Raw genomic sequence first — 20,913 nt, 5'->3', positions numbered from 1 at the left:
GGTGCTCTGGAGCCTGCATGGCACCTGAGGGTACACACAACAGAAACTGGCCTAAAGTTCTTTGCCTGACTATGAGCTTAAACTTTTATCACTGCTATCGTTTTGTTTGCATCTCTTCCATTCTATATTTTTCATGCTGGGTCCTTGCTACAAACTTAAAATTGGTGAGTTCTACAACTGTACAAGAAAAAAAGATGGAAGTAGTACTGCTGCTTGGTTATTTGGTTGCTTGCCAGTGCACATGCTACCCCTCCCTGTTGACTTAACATTAGCATGTACCTCAAATACAGATCAGAAGATAGAACTCAGGCATGAGATGTACCAAGCAGTTTGACTTCAAGGGATCTGAAAAAAGAACTTTTGAGTTAGATGACTGGACTAAGGAGAATAACACTGTCTGTGTGGATGGTTCTGGTTCCTTCTGATCTCATAAGATGTTAGTAGGTTTTCCCAATTCCCTGCTGCTTGCAAGTGAATAGTAACATCTTGAGACTGCCAATCCTGTTACTGTGAGATGTCAAGGTATAAGACTGCCTTTGCCACAGTAATTCTACCTGGTGTTAAAAGCAAGATGTTCATTTTAAAAACCTTTAAATGAATATCTCCTGACAAATGTGTGTGTATCTGACATCTCTGTAAGGATGGTTGTAAGAAAAATAGTGTCATGTGGAAGTGGTGCTGTATCTATGTAGATTCAACGCTCCAATTAAATCCCTTTTAGGCATGTCTTCTCATATTAGTTTCCATTGGTATAGCTTTTTGAGGGTTACTGTACATTCAGTGTCTAGTAAAATGATGTGCATGCCCTTGTCGGCATTACTTTTAATGTCAAACGGTGTTTGGGTAAGACTTGTGATGTGGTTGTCTGTGCTGTATTCGTTGAGCAACAGCAGAGTAGCAGGCAGTGCATTTTTGATCACAGCTGCTCTTCTGACTCACTTTCCTTTCACTTCCAGTGTTTGATGGCTTAGGTGATCTTCTTATGCCAACTATGGTTCCTTCTGGTCAACCTGTAGCACCTACAGCCACAGCACCAGTCCCTGCTGCAGCAGCAAGCAAAGGCCTTGGAAGTGATCTTGATTCGTCTCTTGCAAACTTAGTAGGCAGTAAGTGACAAATTCTGGTTTTAAGTGGTGTGACATGCATGTTGCCTTTCCATGGAGCCAAATACCTGTCTATCTTAGCTTGCTTCAATGTCCTCCTGTTCCACTGGGGAAGCTATCAGCTGGAATAAGGCTCGGTCCAGATAGCTGATTCACTTAGTCTAGGTTTGTCCTTGGAGCCCAGGATCTGAGTTAAATAATGGCATTTGTTTGGTAGATATGATTTGTAATGTCACATTTGTGATGTGTGACACATTTCAGAGGCACATCAGACTCTTAATGGATGTACCCCTCTGTAACAGATGGAACAGTGAAAATTGTCCAAACTGTCTGATGGCTGGTGGACACAAATAACTTACTTCATGTTTAATAAGAGAAAGAGTTGCAGTGGGGTGATGAGTGCACTCAAGAACTGACCTTCTCTCGGGCAGAGAACTTACCAAACATGTTCTTTAAATGCTAAACTAAAATATGTTCTTTCCTGTAGTAAGAAAAGGGCTGGAGCCTTTGTAATTGGAGATTAGTAGCTGCAACCCCCCCAAAAAACCTAACAGAAGTCCACCTAGGCTAAGGTGTAATCCTGCTGAAGTTGTATAAAAGGAGTACTCCCTTAGTATATGTAAACACACCACAACAAATATGTCACTGATCTTATGATACTGACATGGCTATTAGGTATGGGGGAAAATACTGTGCTTAGAAGTTAGCAAGACCTAATCCCTTGAAACGTCTTCTGCAAGTCATCTTCTATATCCAAGTTGGGAGGAGAAAATCAAACAGCATTTTATGACTTACAGGACTTATAATGGTCCTCTAAGAAGTGTACTGTCTAAAGTTTAACTTCAGACTTCTTCCAAAGGGTAATTAAGGAAACTATTTGGAGCTTCCATGTATGGCAGAGCAGATAAAACAGTGCCAAACTTACAGGCAAAGTCCCATTTATGTGTATGTAGGATACAGCTTTTTATTTCCATATGCATAATGATGAACAGAAATTAGTGTTGTCATTCATGGTAAATAGTTTGGTGCTTTTAAACAACTTAGCATTTTGTAGGCCTAAATATAGTTATTTTGGTTTGCTTTTGAAGCGAAAATGACTTTCTCAAGTGCAAGACATCTGCAGGGTTTCTCAGATGTTTGTCCTGAAGAAGAGGTAGATGTGGCCAGTCCCCTGATGCTGTCTAAAGGAAGACAGCCAAAATGTTTTTGCTCTTGATAAGCCCAGATGCAATGAAATGTAAGCTGTTGCTTTGGCATGCTTCAGTTTACTGAACGTGTGGTTTCTTTTTTATTTCCTTTTTTTTCTTACAATTTTCAGATCTTGGAATTTCTGGTACTACTTCTAAAAAGTAAGTTCAATTTTGCTTAAACATAAAAGGAAGTTTTCTACTCTGCTGTGTAGCACTACATCTATTTCAGTGTTTATTGAGAAACAACAAATTGGTTATATGCCCCAACCTCCCAGTCCAGAAAAATTCTGAAGAAAGTATTCTATTCTGTGCAGGTTCACTGAATAATTAAGATTCAGTGTTCCTGATACAGCTTTTAAAATTGCTGTCTGTAATCTGAGTGTTAGAAATATTTTTTCCTGTAAATTACTGTCTTCATGTTGGATAACTGATTTCCAAACAGCTTATAATGAATAGATAGTCCAGATAATAAACTGTATAGCTCCCCTCAATAATCTATGCTAATATATAAGTTTTGTTATGTTTTTACAGATACTGGATGTACTTATTTTGTAGGCATTGAAATACTTCCAAAATAGAAAAGAGGTTCATTCCATGCAATGATAAGCTTATTTTTGTAAAAAGAAATACTTACAACATTGCATTTATTTTTTTTATCTTCCTAATCTAACTGCTTGCTTGTGCCCTGAGTCTTCCTCTGTCTGCAAGACTTCAAAATGTATTGTGCCTCTGTGGAGACACTAGGAGGGTTATGTACAAACATGTCATGAGGTTTAGCCCCAAAATGTAGCTTCCTTCAATCTACTTTGTTCAAATGGTGTATTTTATTCTGGGTAGAGCAGCCTGTAACAAAACCTGGTTTTTCGACAGCCCTTTTATTCCATGAATGATTTGTTTCTCTTGTATCTATCAACTTTTTGCAGAACTGAATGCTTTCCTTCTTCAGCTGTCTGAGCAAGATTCCAGCACTGAAATGGCCTTTCAAAGACATTTAGCAGGCAGCTCTCCTGCCTGGCCCCAGTAGAACAGGCAGTAGCAGTCCCTCTTCCTACTTTGCAAGGGTATATGCAATATGTTACCTTCAGTCAATACTAAGTAAAACTTCTCTTTAATTCTCACCACAAAGGCCATAACCATGTAACTGACTTCAGCTTAGAGTGTTCTGGTGTCTACTGCTAACAACCCTTGAAACTGAGTGTCACTAAAAGTATATCTTTCTGTTAATAACTGCATACACCATAAGCTAATGTAGCTGCACGTCTAATGCTAATGTATGCTGTAACTGGGTTTTGTTTTCACTGTGGAAGTATGCAAATAATAACCTGCCTCTCTCCCTTTCTGTTAGGGGAGACCTTCAGTGGAATGCTGGAGAGAAAAAGTTAACAGGAGGAGCAAACTGGCAGCCAAAAGTAGCACCTGCAACATGGTCAACTGGTGGTGTCCCAGGTGGTCCAATGGTAGGTGCTTAATCCATAGATAGCACTGGTATTGGACTTCCAATATTTGATGAGACTGTGCAAGGGCACCTGTAGGGACTGCTCCACTCTGCTCAGGCTAAAGGGCTTGCTTCTGTGTAAATTATATGAGTATTTCAAGTCACATTTTTTAAGAATGGATTTACAGCTGGTGTAAATAAACCATTGAGTAGTAAATGAGAAATACACTAACATATGTATCAAGATATTGTTCTACCTGTACATTTAATACCTGTGGGCATTTCCAAGTGTGTGATTAGCCATGTAGGTCTGGCCAGGATCAGGCCCATGTCAAGTGCCCAAAATAAAACACTATTGATCCAAAGCTGATGTGCTGTAAGCAGAGAAAATAAATAGGTTTTTCTCTGGTGTTACTAGGTGAAGTAGATCAAAAGACTGCACAGTATTCATACTGATCAGGTACTTGATGTTAGATCAGGAGCGAGTAGCTTATTTAGCAGGGTAAAGCAGTTGGAAAAGGTAAGATTACCCTGTAAAAAGTAGCAGAAGGCACTAATTTTGAGAGAAGGGGGTTAAATTGAGCTAAAAATCTAAACTTGGCACAAGAGCAAGTTGATCATGAGTGAGCTACAAAAGTATTCTGAAGGGGAGGAATACCTGATCTCATCAAGGTCTCACAAAGCTTAAAACAGCCTCCATTTGAGGAGGTTGGGTTGGCAAAGGAAAGAACTCTGAAGGGGGACTGTGACCAGTTCAGTTCCTTGTTGCCACTGTCAGGTGTTTACATGACACTGAGCATGTTCTATAACATTATGGAAGATAGAAGAAATCTCTGTACTTCACTTAATGTGTTAGTTGTAACGTCAACTTTTTTTCTTGATAGAAAGGCTGGGCAATACTGTACAGTGTAAGTGAATTTTTTTTTGATCTCTTATTGCACTTACTAAACATGAAGATACTAACAGCACCTCACCTGCACTACAGTTACTACTGCTGGCTTAAAACTAGAAGCTTCTAACATGGCTCCTCTTGGACTGTCTGTCCAACAGACAATTCTCAGCCAATGGATTGAATATGGCAGTAAGGATGACCCTTTCTGTGCTTCAAGCTTGAAAATTATCTCTTTACTGCTTTACTTGGATGTGAATTACGTGATGACTTGTACTGCCTGATATTTCAAGCTTCTGCAGCATCAGCCTGATCTTGTAGTAATTTCACCATCTGATAAGTATCTAGTCTTTCTGGGAAGCTGGGTAGTTTTGATAGCATTTTATGAAACATATGTGTTGTATATGTTTCTTAAAAATCATGCACTTAGGTACTTTTTGAATCCAAAGAAACCCAAGTCTGCAGGCAAAATAAATATGAGGACAAAAATGAAGCTTTTTCTCATGTCAGTGTTGAACCACTTAGGTTTTGGTCACTTCTTCCCTTGTGACCTTTCTATTCCAGGATTAAAATCAGCAGAATCATATCAAAGCCCATTCCCTCGAATGACCTACTGCTAAAAGGCAGAAGTCTGTATGGCCATTTTCTTGGCATCTGCTTGATGTTGAGCTACAATGTGTTCCTGTAAAAGCAGTCAGATCACTGCATCTGATATCATTGACCTGTGTGGTTTAATTTCTTTCTTTACATACCTGAGTGTCCAAGTCTTGGTTTTAGTTTGGGGACTCTATTAGCACAGTACAGTTTTTAACTGAAATTCTCCCCAGAAAACTTTCAGACTGGAATAGAGTTCATAAATTCTTAGCCAGAAAAGGTAGTGGTTTTGATTAATGAATCTGGAACAAGTTATCTTGACTTGCCTCCAGCTTCTAAAGACACTGGCATATTTTAATCTGGAAGCAAGGATCAACCAAGGGCACTAAAATGCAGCATTCATGGAAGTGGACTGTGCAGTGAATAGTTCCAATATATCTCCAGAGACACACTCTCCTTTGAACTGTAAGTGTGCCAGCTGCTCTCCAATGGTTGTGAGATGTTACTGACTCAAGGTGGGTGGTAAGGATATGGAGGCACAGGCACAACCACACGGCTCGTGTAATAGCTTGAGAAATTGTGCCTGTATGCTTAGGCCATGCAAGAGCAGTCATGAAATCCTACTGCCATTTTTACATCCCTTTCTTGAATGCTTTCTGCCTCTCTTCAGAGTTGTTAATAATTTGGATTGCATATATAACTGTGAAAAGAAAAGGTTTAGATGCCTTCAAGGCTATAAGGAGACTCTGCATGGGAATTTACAGAGAAGGGACCCAAAAGGGATGATGTATAGGCTGTGCTAGATAAGTGAGGTGGGGTGACCTTTTTAAAGGTGCTCTTGTGCTGTATATCCAGTCAGACTACTAAACTAACAGTTCTCTCTTCCTGAATTCTAGTGGAAGATAACCTTTTTTTTTGCCTTTTACTATTTGAATGAAAATTGTAACAAATCAAGCATATGAATGAAAATCATAGCAAGATAAACTAAACTGTCCTTAGTAAAGTATGTAATGATTCTGGTTGTGGTTTAAGTGTGTGAACTTAGCCTTTAACTTCAATGAATCTCGGTGCATAATTATTTTTTCTTCACTGTAAACTACTTAAAGCATCTATTTCCTTTAGCTTTACAATCTGCTTAAGCTTTTACTAAAATGCAGTGCTACAATAAGTGCCACAGTGTGTTAGCTGTTAGGAAATTGGGATGCTTTCTTACACTATGTAGAAGGAGAAGGAAACTATGCTTTCTTGACCCTATTTTGAGTTGTCGTCAGTAAATGGACTCTTTACAAAGAGAATGGAGTCTGTCACTATTGCTTTCTTATGTAGAAACAAGCTGAGCATAAGGACCCATTCAGCTCTCTCATTCTTTGAAGCATTGTGGTTTTGAGGCTGCATATGTGCTGCATAACAGTCCTACTTTCCAGAACAGCTTTGAGAATGCTGGAAACTCTGGTGCTTTCCAGATGGTTGCTGTTAGATTTTTGCTCTTTTTTTTTTCTTTTTTTTTTTGTTTTGTTTTGTTTTGTTTTTAATTTATTTTTTAGGCAGGAGCTGTGCCTCCAGCAAGTGCTGTTCCTGCCGCAGGAGGTACTCCACCTGTCCCACAGCCTGGAGCAGCATTTGGGATGGTGAGTCTCTTTTGCTACCCCACCGTCCTTGCCTCACCCAGCCCCTGCTGACTTGGTTTGTTTGCTGGTTTGCAGCCCCCAGCAGGTGCAGGGGTGCCCATGATGCCCCAGCAGCCCGTGATGTACGGGCAGCCCATGATGAGGCCCCCGTTCGGAGCCGCCGCTGGCCCTGGTGTACAGGTGAGTGTTAACTACTGCTACACAAATGTTTAATTGCACTCCATGTCTCTAGAAAGTGGCCTGTGTGTGTGTATTAGCTCAGCTCAACTCTAGCTCTGTAATGAGCTACTCTAGGCCTGTAAATGAGATGGCGTAAAGGATCAGCTGCCTCCTTGCAGCAGATCACGTGAACCGCCTTGATTATTTTTTTCAGTTGCCTTGTATGAGATCAGTGGAATGGGTTTGAAAAGTCTCCTACAGCTAACTACATACAAGATCTGGTTTTGGAGGATATTTGAGTAAAGCTGCAAGTGGAACTCACAGGCATTGCTGTTCTGTTCACAGCCTACCAAAATTTACCATAGCTACACTCAGCAGGTGATGCAGCATAAGCTGTAACACCTGTCCTAGACTATTACTTCAAACAGAATTTTGTTTGTAATAACACTGAAAAGGAAAGGCCTTTCCAGAGGAGAGGCAGGAAATTATTAAGCTGTAGTATTTTGCTTTTTGTGAGTCAGAAATCCATCTGCCTTTCAAGTAAGGAGGGAGATGGAAGTTGATGCTGCAGCTATAAAATCTCACTGGTAACCCTGGAAACCAGGCTACCTCCCTTGTTTTGCAAATACTAAGCAATCAACATATATCAAACCACACCTTTTAAGTAGGAAATTGCAGTCCCAATGAAGCTTGTCAAGGCTTTCTGTGTAGAAACGGAAAGAATTTGAAACTGCTTTAAGTATGAATGTACTTAGTCTTGCTTTTCATCACACTTTAAACTGTCTCTGCACTTAACAAGAATGTTATGATGCGACACAGAATTTTTTTTTTTCTAAAGAGTGGTCATCAAGGTGCCAGGGCTACACATGAAATACCTCTTGTGCCCTGAGTTGAGGTAGTAATGTGGAGGAGTAAGGACAGAATGGGAGAATAATTTGACCACCATAGTCAGGAGTGTTGCATGGAACTTCAAAACTGACACTTTCTATGGAATAACTGATGATTTTTATACCTATCAAAGAAAGATCCTAGAATGATCCAGTCATGTTTCCAGTTTGTTTTGGACTCTTATTTACATTACCAATGTCAAATAATTTGTAATTAACTGCCAGTCACAGGGATTTTCTGTCGTACCCTGCAGGATGCACTCTGCTTGCTCTGCACCTTGGTTTTTAACATCTAACAATTTTCTGTCTGGGTTGAAGATCCTAATGCCATTCTGCCTTCCAGGGAGGGAGTGATCTGAAGCTATGCTAATTAGGATCTGCAGTGTCTATAGCCCTATCCATTAAACCTGCCAAACATTGTTAACCCTGTAGTAAGGATGGAATCCAAACAATGCTTGAGCAAAACGGCGCCACAACGAATTTTGCAAACAAATGGAAACTTTGTATGCTTGCAATGTGCTTGTGTGAGAACTGCCTGTGTCTATCTAATGCTTGTGTATTCTTGTCTGCTTTGTTTTTTTCCTGCCTTCCTGGCTGGCATCTGTCAGCTTTCTCCAAGCCCAACTCCTGCTACTCAGAGCCCCAAGAAACCTCCAACAAAGGACCCATTAGCGGATCTTAACATCAAGGATTTCTTGTAAACGATAAGGTATTCTGTGGCTGCCTGCTCGAGCATGTCACACTGTGGTACATGTCTGGCACACAGATGTTGTTTAGGTTGAATGTGACAGATAAAATCGCAGCTGCAGAGCTAGAAACATGCACTATAATGAAAACCAAACTCTGTCCATACTCTTAGCTTTAGCTTGAAAGCTTGACTTAGAGATGACTTTTCCTGACAGTTGCTTTTGGCAAAAAAACCAAAACTGTCTTCACGGTATAACTTCCATTTTTACTTTGTTTCTATTCAGTCCAAGCATTCATGTTGAGTTTTTTTCTTGAAACTATTACTGAAACACATATAATGATAGCAGACTACAAATAGTGAGGAGAAAATGGTGCCAAAGAGGCTTGTTCCAGTTTTGTAGGTGTTGAAACAGGTTTGGTATCATAGGTGTGAAGATATCAAAAGTGGGGAAAACCTTACGTACTCATGTCATGAAGGGAAAGTTGTTTGCAGCTCTTTACTGCTGCCAGCTAATGTCTTCCCCTGCCATACAATTTTTCAAGGCAGTGGTTTTCTGAATGCTAGGGCTGTGAGGTCCTGAGCAGTGCTGTGTAGAGCAACCGTGGGGAAGGACAGAGGAGTAAATGCAAAGGAAAAAGGAGAAGCAAAAAAAACAGTACTGCATAATGGAAGGAAATAAAAGCCAAAATATTATTCTCATAGTTCCGGAGGGCCAAGTAGGAATATAAAATTGAATTAAACACTTGAGCCATTTTAAAAATAATGATGCATAAATAAGGTATGCATTTATAATTAAGACTAGAATAATGTGTCTAGAATAAGGTGAGGAGAGGACAATCATTACATAACTTCAAAGCCTTCTTCATGAGTCACTTTTCTTCCTTCCTAGAGCTCAATTCTAAAATTTGTTCTGAGCCCACTCTGCACTGGAGCTGGCAGCAGTGATTCAGGCTGCTCTTAGCAGGTGTCTCCCAGTCCCAGTTCACCCTTCTCCAAATCCAGCCCCAGGGAGGTGTACCTGTCACTTGGTAGAGACAGCCAGGAGTGGAGATACACCTTCGCTGCTGGGTCTCACTGCTTTCAACTTGTATTTATAATGGAGATATTCATAACTGGCTGTGGGAAGACTGCTACTTCAGTAGACTCTGATAGCAAATCCTTTGAGGTGTGAAGAGATGAGCAGATTTCGTGCTCTTTGTAGAACACGCTTTACTAACTCATTATATTGGTTTTCACCTAATACTTTTCTATATTCACAGCTGCGGTTTTTCTGACTGGATGCTAAAAATGTGAGTTTGGAGTCTGCAAATGGATGCTCAGAGTTTCTCAGTGAGCCACCAGTACCAAACCCAGTGCTTACTCAGACTTTCTCTTCCTCCTGAAACGTGTAGCACAGCTGTGAAAGTGAACATTAGGAATGTGTACTACCTTAGCTGTTATCCCTACTCTCTCGAAATTTGTGTACTTGGGTTATTTGTGTTTTACAATTTAAACAATGGATGTATGTTTCTGATGCCTTCTAGTGCTTTTCTGAACCTATCCCACGGGGGCAGATTATGCAGCTGTTGTTTGGTGAGCCATTTGGAGCAATGTCTGTGGTTTTTGAAGGTTTCAATGTATATAACTTTTTGAGGACACCCAAAGTTTCCCTAGGACTCAATTTCTCCTTTATCTGTTACAAAACATAGTGTGATAATACCAGATAGTAAAGAAAATACTTTAAAAATTGTGCAGAATACTTTTTTTTTCCAGTCACAGGAATCTCAATCGTCGTGAAAAAAAAATGTTTTATTTTTGTGGCACTGTATATGTTAAAATAATTTAAAGTAATATAAAGGAAAACTTCCATAACAAATACTTTTTCAATGATTTACCAGGAATGAATAATCATATCTGACAGAATACCATATTTATTGCTGGTTTTATTTTTTAACCTATTTTAATTGCTTAAGTTTTTGCATTTATAATTGGCATATTTATCAGTTCTTGCTATAAATGCACTGAAAATAAGTAAAGGGTCAGGTTCTCTCCATGTAGTTGGGAAAAAGCAACCATAGTTGTGCTGGCATTAAGGGATTTCAAATACGAGAGCACTTTTTGGTATATCTGTAGTCAAAACATTACAAGTGATGTTCCTCATCTCTGTTCAGTTCTTCCGTACATCTCTTAATTTAGTGCTTACCTGTGTATGCCTTAGGATAGTGTTTTCTCATTGCCCCGAATGCGCTGTGAGTAGCTTTTGTACTATTGGTGATTAGATTTAATTCTGATCCAGAGATCCATGCCCTTTACTGTACATACTGTGTTTCTTTAATTTTTATTTGTTCTCATACTGTTTCTGCTGATGGCTTGGTGTAAGATCTTGACTCTTCAATGAGGTCACTGTTGATCAGTGTTACAAGTGGCTTGGCAGTTCTCTGTAAAAGCATATTGGGTTGGAAAGATATTCACCTGAAGTCTTTCAAATGAACTATTTAATCAATGTATGGTACCATTAAAAGTGGTTGTATCTGAAGTTGCTGTGGGGATAACATACACTGTAATGGGAAAGTTCTATAAAAAGTTAATTTCAAAATGGCTTTTCTTTGTATTTCGGTTTAAAAAAATCCCAAACAAAAACCCCAAAAATCAGAAAACCCCAGTGCATGTGTGCCCTCTGAGATGCAATAAACACCTTGATCAAAGTCAATATCTTGTTGCCAGTTTCATACTCATTAAGATGTTGAGCGCAACAATGTACCTTGAGAGGGGAAAAATGTGTTTAGGTCTTGACACTGATTGATGAGTCTGCTGCATATGGAAATTACTTTTATAGACTCAGAATCATTTAGATTGAAAAAGACATCTATGATCATAGAATCCAACTGTTAACATAACACTGCCACCTCTACCATGTCCTTAAGTGCCACATCTACAGCTTTCTGCATTCATTGCACCAATTTTGCATACAATTAATTACCAAGCGTGTGCTAGAGGATTGGCTTTTTGTAGTTTCTTTTATGTATCTGAATAACCCCATCGGTAATTTCATCTCGCTGCCATTCCCAGCTGTTTTCAGCTGTGCCCAGTGTATGGCAGCCAAGGGTGGGCACAGCCCCCTGAGCCTCCTGGGCACAGGGACTGCCCTGGGACCATAAAGGCCTTCCTTGGAAGGATGCTGGCTGGAAGGGTGGGTGGGGGTAGGGCTGCACCTGGGGGATCCCAGAACGCCCGTGTCACAGAGCCACCACCTGGCACTGCAGCATTCACAGTGCCCCAGGGCAGGATAAAGGGGACATTGCTTTAATAGCTCAGCCTTATGGTGATGAGCTGACAGTTGCATCCCAGTTTTCTGGATTAAAAATGGCTAAGGCTCAGCAAATCTCTGTCTTTCCCTCACTATCTGAGCATGAAGACCTGAACAAAATCAGAAGGGCTCACCGTGGTTTTTCCTACCCTCCCTATGTGCTGTGTCTTGACAAATGCAGGGAACACTCAACTTCTTGCCACTGTGTAGTGCATGTCTTCTCAAAGTGAGGACATTTTCAGAGGAGAATCATAGCCAAAGAAGTAAATATATTTAGATCAGTTCATTATCATCTTACTCAAATTGAGATGTGAGATACTACTCACTGAATTGCAAATGAATGTCTACAATGTCACGTGTTTCAAGTGGCCAGACCTCAGGGTGAGGGTTTTCTCCTTGCCAGGTACATGCCCCTGCCACAGAGTAATTGACTTTCTGCATTAGCTTCATCCATGTCCACAGCCCTTGGTCCTGATTTTGGTTAGTTTTCTGTTGACGCCATGGCAAACAACTCTCTGTGTGTGTGATGTGTTGTCCTATGAGCAAATAGAATCCCGGACAAAAAAGAAACTTGGGGGGAAAACATCTAGAAGTTTGTTCACTATGGGAAGTAAAATCAGTGTATTTCCCCAAATGCTGACTAAGGCTAAACAAAAGTGACTTGCTCTCCCTGGCACAAAGGAATTAAAAAATCTGGCTTGCAAGCGAACCACATGGTCGTCTCCTGGCCTGTAGACAAGAACATGTTCTTGTTATCATCTGAGTTTCATCATTCAGGCACGAATGTGTCTGTGTCCTGCTATGACTAACCACTTTTCAATAGAAGCTGGAGCGAAGAGTGGGTGGAAAGGAGTGCTCCCATCTGTGGAAAGAAGAAACTCTCTTCTTCCCCTGCATTTTTCATGAGAGGAGGACAGATTCCAGACAGCTGATATGTCCCTTATCCAAGTTCTTGCTGACCTGCGTGCTGACTTTAAAAGCTGGCGCATCTGGCCACACCTGGCTTTTGTAGCTCCCCCTTAAGCTATGAGTGCCTTAAGGAATGGTAAACACCTGGAGAACCTGAACTCAGCCTACTGCAGGACTCATTTGGCAGAACAGACTCATATTTTTTGAATGTTTGTAGTTAGCATTGCCTCCTACTCCTCTTCTTTGTTTGTTTGTTCATTAATTTTGTCTTTATTTGAAAATTTAACTGTACTGTACTGCTTGAGTTGATGGCTTCTGGATTGATGCTGGTGTTTCCAAAGATGAAAACTTGTATGGAGAGAGCTAAATCTCTAAGTTGTCCTCTAAGATCCTGGTGACCACCTTAGCCTTTCAGGCTGGTTGCACAATCAGGCTGCTACCTGAACTTCCAGTCTTTAAGATTTAGAAAAGCAGCTGCAAAGGCTAGCAACTTGCCCTAAAAGCAAGGAGGAAAGCTAAGAGCAAAAGCTGTTCTGGGGTGGGGGAGAAGAGAGGGAAAAAAGGGAAGATTTGCTTCTGACTTACTTCGATATTATGAGGTACTACTTACTGGGGGCAGACAGCATCTAGTACATGAAATGTCCATTAGCCATTGCTGACGTTGTTTTGTCTTTGTGATATGAACATTTGCTCCTGCCCCTCCTTCCCCATCTCTCATTCCAGAATAAGAACTGCATGCTTAGATAACTTACTCTGCATAGGGAAGGAAAAAAATCCCATTAATTCTTAGTGCCTAGACAAACCAAGCAAAACTTGCTGTGGTAGGAGTAGTGGCAGTGACACCAAACACTGAGTTAGTGATTCAGATCTTCCAGGACCTGAAATATATCAGAAATTTTATTAAAATAGAAAATCTTTTTACATGTGTTATATATTGCTGATGCTGTGAATAGTGTGGGAAGTGGCAGACACTGGATGGTAATGAGGGGTTGAAATAAGAATTTCAGAGATGGGACTACAGAAGGAGAAAGGCTACACATCTTTTAAAGCAGACAGCACTGCTATTTTTTCTGCTCCAGATCTTGGCTCTTAAAGCTTCACCACCTCTTCCCTTCCCTTAATTAAACTCTGCAAGTGATATGGGCAGCAGAAGCCCAATGCTTGTTTCATTGCCCAAGACATCTCTGCATGCAATTAGAGCTGTAAAAATAGTAGCCTTTGGGAATTAACAAAGGCAGAAGATCAGAAACAGGAACTAAAACAAGTGAAGAAATATGTGTGTCAGTGTGACATCCACTGCAAGGACTAAAGAGAGCAAACCTGTTCTCTGATGGTGTTGGAGAACCTGTGGAAGGGTTGGTGAATGTCCACCCTGCACAGCACTCAAGCACACATTAAAGCTCCTATGTTAAAATACTCATGGTTGAACATGGCTGACTTTGAGCCATATTTTCAAAATATAGTTTATTATGATGGAAGAGATTTCTCCATTTACCTCAATATCCTAAAATTCTAAAGTAGCCACCTTTTTAAGAGGTCCTGCAGGTCCTGCCAAAGCACTATCCCACTTTTTTGGAAGCAGAGATTTCATACCACCAAGTGCACCAGTGAAGGCAAATCCTGCACAATCTGAGCCAATCTTTCAGACTTCAGCTGGTGGTTGGAGACAGGTTAGTTGTTTTCTGGGAAAGTGCAGGGACTGGTGGGATCTGGTGACACAGGGTGGGAAGGATCTTCCCCTGCCTTCCCAAGAACTCACCTTTCCACAGTCCTTGTCTGTACTTTTGCCTATCCAAGTCTGGGAAGAGGCTGACTGTGTGGAGAGGGGATAGAATTGCATTAAGGAGGGGAAGGAGAAGATGGATGCACTAGGGAATGGTGTTGGGGGATTGATGGTGTGTTCTTGCTCTTGGGGCTGCAGGCTGTCTGTAATTGAGGGAGGGGGTGGGCGCTGGAACTTCGTGGGTACAGTGACCCCAGGAAGGGGGCAGCTCTGTGCCCTCAGCCTTGTGAGCTGCTGCAGGCCTGCAGTGTGGGTATTAAATGTCAGCAAAACGATTCTGGTGCAAGAACAATTTACAGCTGCAAGGAGACACCAAGCTTTAAAAAAAAAGTCTTTCATATTCTGAGTGTGTCTGCCTGTAAATAAGAGCAATTTTTAAAAATGCTACTGAGATGCAAGAGGAGGACAAGTTAAATTCTGAAGTTAATTTTAAGATTATGCCTTATGTGTCTACGATGTGCCTGTAATTACACCCTGTCACTCTGGCTTGATCAATCGATAGGGCTTTTAGTGATTCTTCCTTTCTGTAGTAATCCCACACTGTCTCCAGCCAACTGAAAGAGCAGTATTGAATTGGTTTTGAAAAACATGAAGACAGAAAATAAATCACTTCTCTTTTGAAACATGGAAAAATGAAGTTTTTAACAAAGGAAGAAAGAAGGTGGGGAAATAGTAACACTGAGTCCAGCATACTGCACAAATAAATTGGCTTATTATAAAAATTCTGGCTTAGATAATAGAGCATCTTTGAATCTCCCTTTGCACAAATCTTCACAGCCACTTTGAGATTTTGGTTTAGGAACTATTTCTGTGGACATGTCTTTGGGACGTAGAGCACATCATCTCCTTTGTGCTTGAAAAGAGAGGTGTCCAGCAGTGTATTGAAATCCCCACTTCCCAGCTCACCTCCATTCCATCATGACAATATCCAGCATCTATCTAGCATCTCTGCTGCTCAGGGGTGAGCCAACACATTGAGCTTTCCCAGCTCTGTGTTTTGTGGGACATGAGCTATCCTGATTTTGAATATATATTTAAATATACAAATAAATATAGATAATTCAATACATTTAAGACTGCAGGTACCTGGTGATTTTTCCTTGCTGCCTGAGTCCCAAGTATTGCAGTTCTCTGTGAAAGTTTGCAATGTTGCACCTGAATTACTTTCCCATCACTCTCATTTCAGAAATGGTATTGATGGAAATCCAGCTGCTTGCCTCTTTTTGTTTTCTTCAAGATTTGAATGTGTAGAATTTGCCTAAAGAACCTTTGGCTCCAAGGCATATCATACTGGAAAAATGTACTTCTCTCTCAAAATATTTGGCTGCCTATAATTCCTGTATAATGGGTGAAATGTTTTACTCTCTAAAGCACGATCGAGGCCCAGACAGGGAGACAGACAAGGCAGCATTCAACACACTGAACTTAATTATAAATTGACATAAAAGTTCCATTAATTCCAATTTATATACATCACCCAGAAGTGCATCTGGGTTCGTGCATGGACAGTTTTTAAACATCTTAAACTTTTGTGAAATTAAATAAAGCTACTTATTTGGATAATTTTTTTTCTCTTTTGAACTTTATATTTTAAAATCCAAAATATGCAGATGAAAACACCTTGTTACCATAGTCCTTGTACAGATGAGTTGATTCACATTGATTAACAGAGACCATACAAAAAAATACTGTTTTGTTTTTGTTTTTTTTTTTTTAAATAACAGAAAAAAGATTACACAGTGACAGTAAACAGATTTTTCTATTTAGGTGTTTAGCTCTTTTTTAAGGTTGTAAGTAGCAATTATAAAACTAACGTGTGTGTGTAAAATTCTCTATTGCTCCTCACACTCTTTAGTCTGAGATACCAAGTAAACCTATTTCTCATAAGCAGCTCTTCAACCATGTTCCTGGAGCACAGGTAATGCTTGTGTCCATTTATACTTGAGCCTACCTGTTTTCTCCAGTATTTTCAGTCATCTCAAAGAAGCACACCCTGTGGATCCCAAGTGGAGAGTTGTTTTCTGGAGGTTTTAAAACATAGCCTGACAGATTACATTCTTGATGATTACTAAGATGTAGCATTAGGTCTTGATATATATCGTCTTGCACATATACATTCAGTGAAGAAAAGTGTAATTTAGAGGTGTCACACTGTTCTATCCACCCAAAATACAGTATTTTGTATCTAGGATTGATTTCCCTGGGATTTTAGAATCCTGGAAATTATTTATTGGAATAAAGTGGCTGATATATCTATTAAAATATTTTCTTTCTTTAGACACTTGGCTTCATGACTGATCATCAAGACTGACTCTAATCCTGCTATGTCATTTAGCCTGGCTTGTCGATTTTTCAGACAGCTTCTTTTTTTTCCCCAGCAGATGTAGAAGGCTGGATATAGGTGATTTGTGCTTTTAACAGCTTTTAGAAATACCTCCAAGAATTTGCGAACGTATCACTAACAACATCCATCTCTCTTTAGATGAGGAGTGTGTACTGAGAAATGGGCAAATCATCTACATTCCATTCAACTGCATATTTTAGAGAAACAAAGAACTGCAAAAGATTTGCAAGCCCTGGAAGCAGTAATGCCTAAACCAGGCTGTATTCCATGAACTGCTTCTGTCATTAGCAAGGAAAATCCCCCATCTCAAACCAGCAATGCTGTCTTTGCTGTTCCTTTACCCCTTTGAGGCTAACATAGGAATAGTCCTAACTTAGATTTTAACCAATTTAACTTTAGTAACCCCTTCAGTATTGCAAGTGGTTGCTCTGGAAATCACAAAATGAAGTAGCTGGTCTCATGTATGAATTACAAGCCAGTTCAGCACGGTTTGCATGAAGAACTTGTCATGCATGTGCTTCTGTCATTTGATGACCTTTAAAATAGCTGTCAGGCTTTGAGAATATTATTTTGCTAGTAGCAGAGTCTAGCATGCCAGCCACACTTTTCCATTCATAACTGAACTTACAGTGGCTGGAAACTTGAACTGGTAAATCCAGTATTTTGATAGATCTGTCAGAGATGGAGGAGAGATGCAACTGAAATGAAAGAATTTTTTCCTAGCCAAACTAAAGATCTAAGCTGATCCAATCTATGCTTTCCTGGGACAGACTCTGGTGTGAAATACAATATTTTTCTCTTAGCCAAAACGTTTTATTGCCAATATAAAAGATCAGTGTTACTATGCATACTGTTTCATTTAAAATTTGGCTTTCTGCTACAGATAAACAAGACCAGCACAGCTTTCTGCATTCCGCTGCAGAGGCGATGCATTCAGAGCACGTGAAGTTTCCACTTTAGGCAGGGTACTAAGATAGAAATCACATCTCTTTACTCTAGTTCTTAGCTCTAAAACCAAAACTGGGTAATACAAAGCAGATTTTTCTAGACCTCAGTCATTCCACAGCCTTTCCAAACACCGGTGATGAAGATGAAGAACATCATCACCTGCACCCTGAAAGAGTTGCTGGGTTTGTTTTTTTTTTTGCTGTATTACCTGACCATTCCTTTCTGCACATTGAATTGTTATTTCTTCTGTCCACAGGGATACCCTGTTTTGTTCTTTGCTGTAGCAATGATGGTATTTGGCCAGTTATCATGGTCATGCTTTTGTCTTATGCCCTTTTTCTTCAAACTTTTCTTGCCAATCAAGTTTTCTAGCTATCTGTTCTATCTTGGTATTTTCTGCACTCTGTTCAGCTGTGGCACCTGTGCCTCCCCCGGCAGGATTGCACTGTTGGGCTGTGGTCACCCTGTGCTCCTCTGTGCTCTTAGAGACCTTCCTGAAGAGCTGAAGTTTAAGCAATTGCCCTTAAGGATACATTGGTTCAAAGTGTGTAGCCATACTGGAAAAAAACCAAAAACAAACCCAAAACAAACAAACAAAAACCCAACAAAAAACAAAATAAAACAAAACAAAAACAAAAAAAAAAAAGGAGAAAAGAGGAACAGAATAGAAATTCTGAAAGGAAGTAATTTTAAAAAGCTTTAAAAGGGAGAAACTTTGTTTGTCTAAATAACATCAGTATATAGCATTACTGTTGGGCTCTTTGTGACATTAATAAGACTCAGTGCACTCCTAAGCCTTTATAAAATAAAAAAAATTTGGGAATGAAGGGGGAAGCTGTAGGCTGAATGTCTCTCTACGTCCTGTTTTCCATGTGGTTGTATTCCTTTGTGCATCAGGAACTGTCCTGGGAGGATTCAGCACACTGCAAGGATGGCAGGGCAGAGGGGCTCTGGAGGAGATGGGACAATCCATCCTCCTCAGACCCTCAAATGCAGGAGCCACAAACTCTGTTTCTCCTGCATGTGGCTTGCTCATGGACCTGGCAGGAGAGACAGAAACAAGAATCAGCTGCAGGTCTCTGGAGGATGATGGGAGACGTGAGGGAAGAGACAGGGCACAGCATGTTTTAGGTGCCTCTCAGATAAGGATGGTGGAGCATCAACAGGTCGAGAACACAGGGTTCTTGTCCTTGCTAGTTGCACTCATTCATGGCATGTGTACCTGACACAGATAGCAAGGGAAATAAACCTATGCAAGGAAAAGAACCATACTCACCAAAAACCAAGCTCTTTCAAATCACCATGGCTGTGAATATGGAAGGGACAATAGTGAGAAGCAGGACTCAGGTCTGAACTGCTCTTCTTTCATGGAAAGTTTTGTGGGTATTAATGGCTATAATATCTGGATTGTTTTTTAGTTTGGTTTTTTTTCCCCCAAAAACCAGTCTCATCACCATCCCTACTGCCTTTGGATTGCCGCAGGGCATGTAACACTATCTGCTGAAATCATAACACTGTAATTGTTGGAGCTGCCTAAAAAGCCCTCTGCTAAGATGACATTGGAATCTTACTAAAATAAAAACAAAACAAAATTTTTCCATGCACATAGTCAAGTAACTTTGTTTCACACCAGTCTTGGATCTCTGAGCTCTGTCTTTATCATATTTCTACCAGGAGCTGGTTCCACAGTGATGTTGCCAGACAAGCCTGAAAAATCTATAATTTTTTTTTCTTTCAAATTAGGAAGAGGGAGCTGGCATCTGGATCTAAAAATGTGACTTCTTATGCCTCTAAAAATACTTACCCGGAAGCCTATTCTTTGCCAAATAAAAAAAAAAAAAAAAAATTACATTGTGGCCTTGAAAAGTAGGTGGTGCACTCCTCTGTCCCAGGAGTGTGTAATTTTGGCTCTGTATGTGGGCTCTGACAGCTGTGGCAAGAGATGAGCACAGGAGGGCCAGCACTGGTTTGGCAAGCAGGCTGTACTTACAGCCCTGGCTCCACCTTGAGTATTAAAGAAAGGGCTGGAAAAGGAATATAATGAAGCATGGCATTTCCTACTTTCTTTCCAATACTTACAGTGCATTTAATTTCTGCTGTTTAATTGCACTGGGGAGAAGGGGAGGGAAAGCAGGTGCATTGCACATACTGGAGTATGAAGATTCTCCCCTTTCTCTAGAGTTGTGATCTTCTGTTTCACAAATGTAGGTAAAGAAATGCTGTAAGACCTAGCCGAAATATCTATAACTGTCCTTTTCCGGGCTTTGTCCTTGGATTAGCCCTACATAGAAGGTTGTGCTGCTGCAGCAAGACATTACCTTAGCAGTAGGCTCAAATAACTGGTGTAATAAACCTCACCCACAGCCAGCTACCGACAGTTTCTGCCAGATTTCTGCAGGTGCTGAGCAGATGTGGATCCCACACAGGCAGATCTCCCTGACAAGGATCATTCACTTTTTATTTGAAACTATCATTACAGTGGATCTTGTGATAGGAGCCATTTGCAAGCCAGTTGGTATAACTTGACTAAAAACATCAAATCATTGCTATTTTTGCAGTCATTTAAACCAGTGAAATTTAATCACTTTCCTCTGGAGTGTAGGATGTGGCCAGGAGATTAAACCCTGTGCATGCTGCTGGGGTCCAGATCCAGTGGCTTCTCCCTCCATCAGCATCTGTGGCAGGAGGAGCTGTCAGGGCTTCCCAGAGTTGTTTTGTAAGGATGTCACAAGATTGTTCCTTCAGCTGGCAGTCTGTGTTTACATTGACTCAAAGCTTACAAAAGCCTTTCCCAAGGCCAGCTCTGGATTTGATGTGTTGTCTTAGAGCTATGAACACTGGTTTGCTTTCAGTGATTTTGCCTTTCATTCTCTGATTGCAGCTGTTACCTTAATAGCAACTTGAAGTGGCTTCTCTTAAACAGTAACCTAAGCTCCTCATTATACCTCAATGCTTGGGCATTATCTCATTTATATTAATTTTAGGTGTTTGGTGTTAGAGTAGAAAATGCAGTGAAAATCCAAAATGCGCACAGTTAAAAAAATTTAAAAGTGGAATTCTCTCTCACTTA

At 40.3% G+C, this 20,913-nt stretch overlaps 1 protein-coding gene across 1 annotated transcript in view; it reads left to right on the top strand.

The window, feature by feature from the left end:
* Positions 1–11,201, top strand: part of SNAP91 (synaptosome associated protein 91) — a 63,707-nt gene extending 52,506 nt beyond the window's left edge. The window contains exons 23-30 of the mRNA XM_066315088.1: positions 957–1,106; positions 2,422–2,452; positions 3,639–3,750; positions 4,613–4,636; positions 6,756–6,839; positions 6,915–7,019; positions 8,494–8,594; positions 9,833–11,201. Of these exons, the coding sequence (XP_066171185.1) occupies positions 957–1,106; positions 2,422–2,452; positions 3,639–3,750; positions 4,613–4,636; positions 6,756–6,839; positions 6,915–7,019; positions 8,494–8,586 (599 nt within the window). The 3' untranslated portion in view covers positions 8,587–8,594; positions 9,833–11,201. The remainder of the gene's footprint in view (positions 1–956; positions 1,107–2,421; positions 2,453–3,638; positions 3,751–4,612; positions 4,637–6,755; positions 6,840–6,914; positions 7,020–8,493; positions 8,595–9,832) is intronic.
* The last annotated feature ends 9,712 nt before the right edge of the window (positions 11,202–20,913 follow it).

Source organism: Sylvia atricapilla, chromosome 3 (genome assembly GCF_009819655.1).
Source record: "Sylvia atricapilla isolate bSylAtr1 chromosome 3, bSylAtr1.pri, whole genome shotgun sequence".
NCBI lineage: Eukaryota > Metazoa > Chordata > Aves > Passeriformes > Sylviidae > Sylvia > Sylvia atricapilla.
The sequence above is the reverse complement of the archived record's forward strand: the minus strand, read 5'-3'. Positions and strand labels throughout refer to the sequence as shown.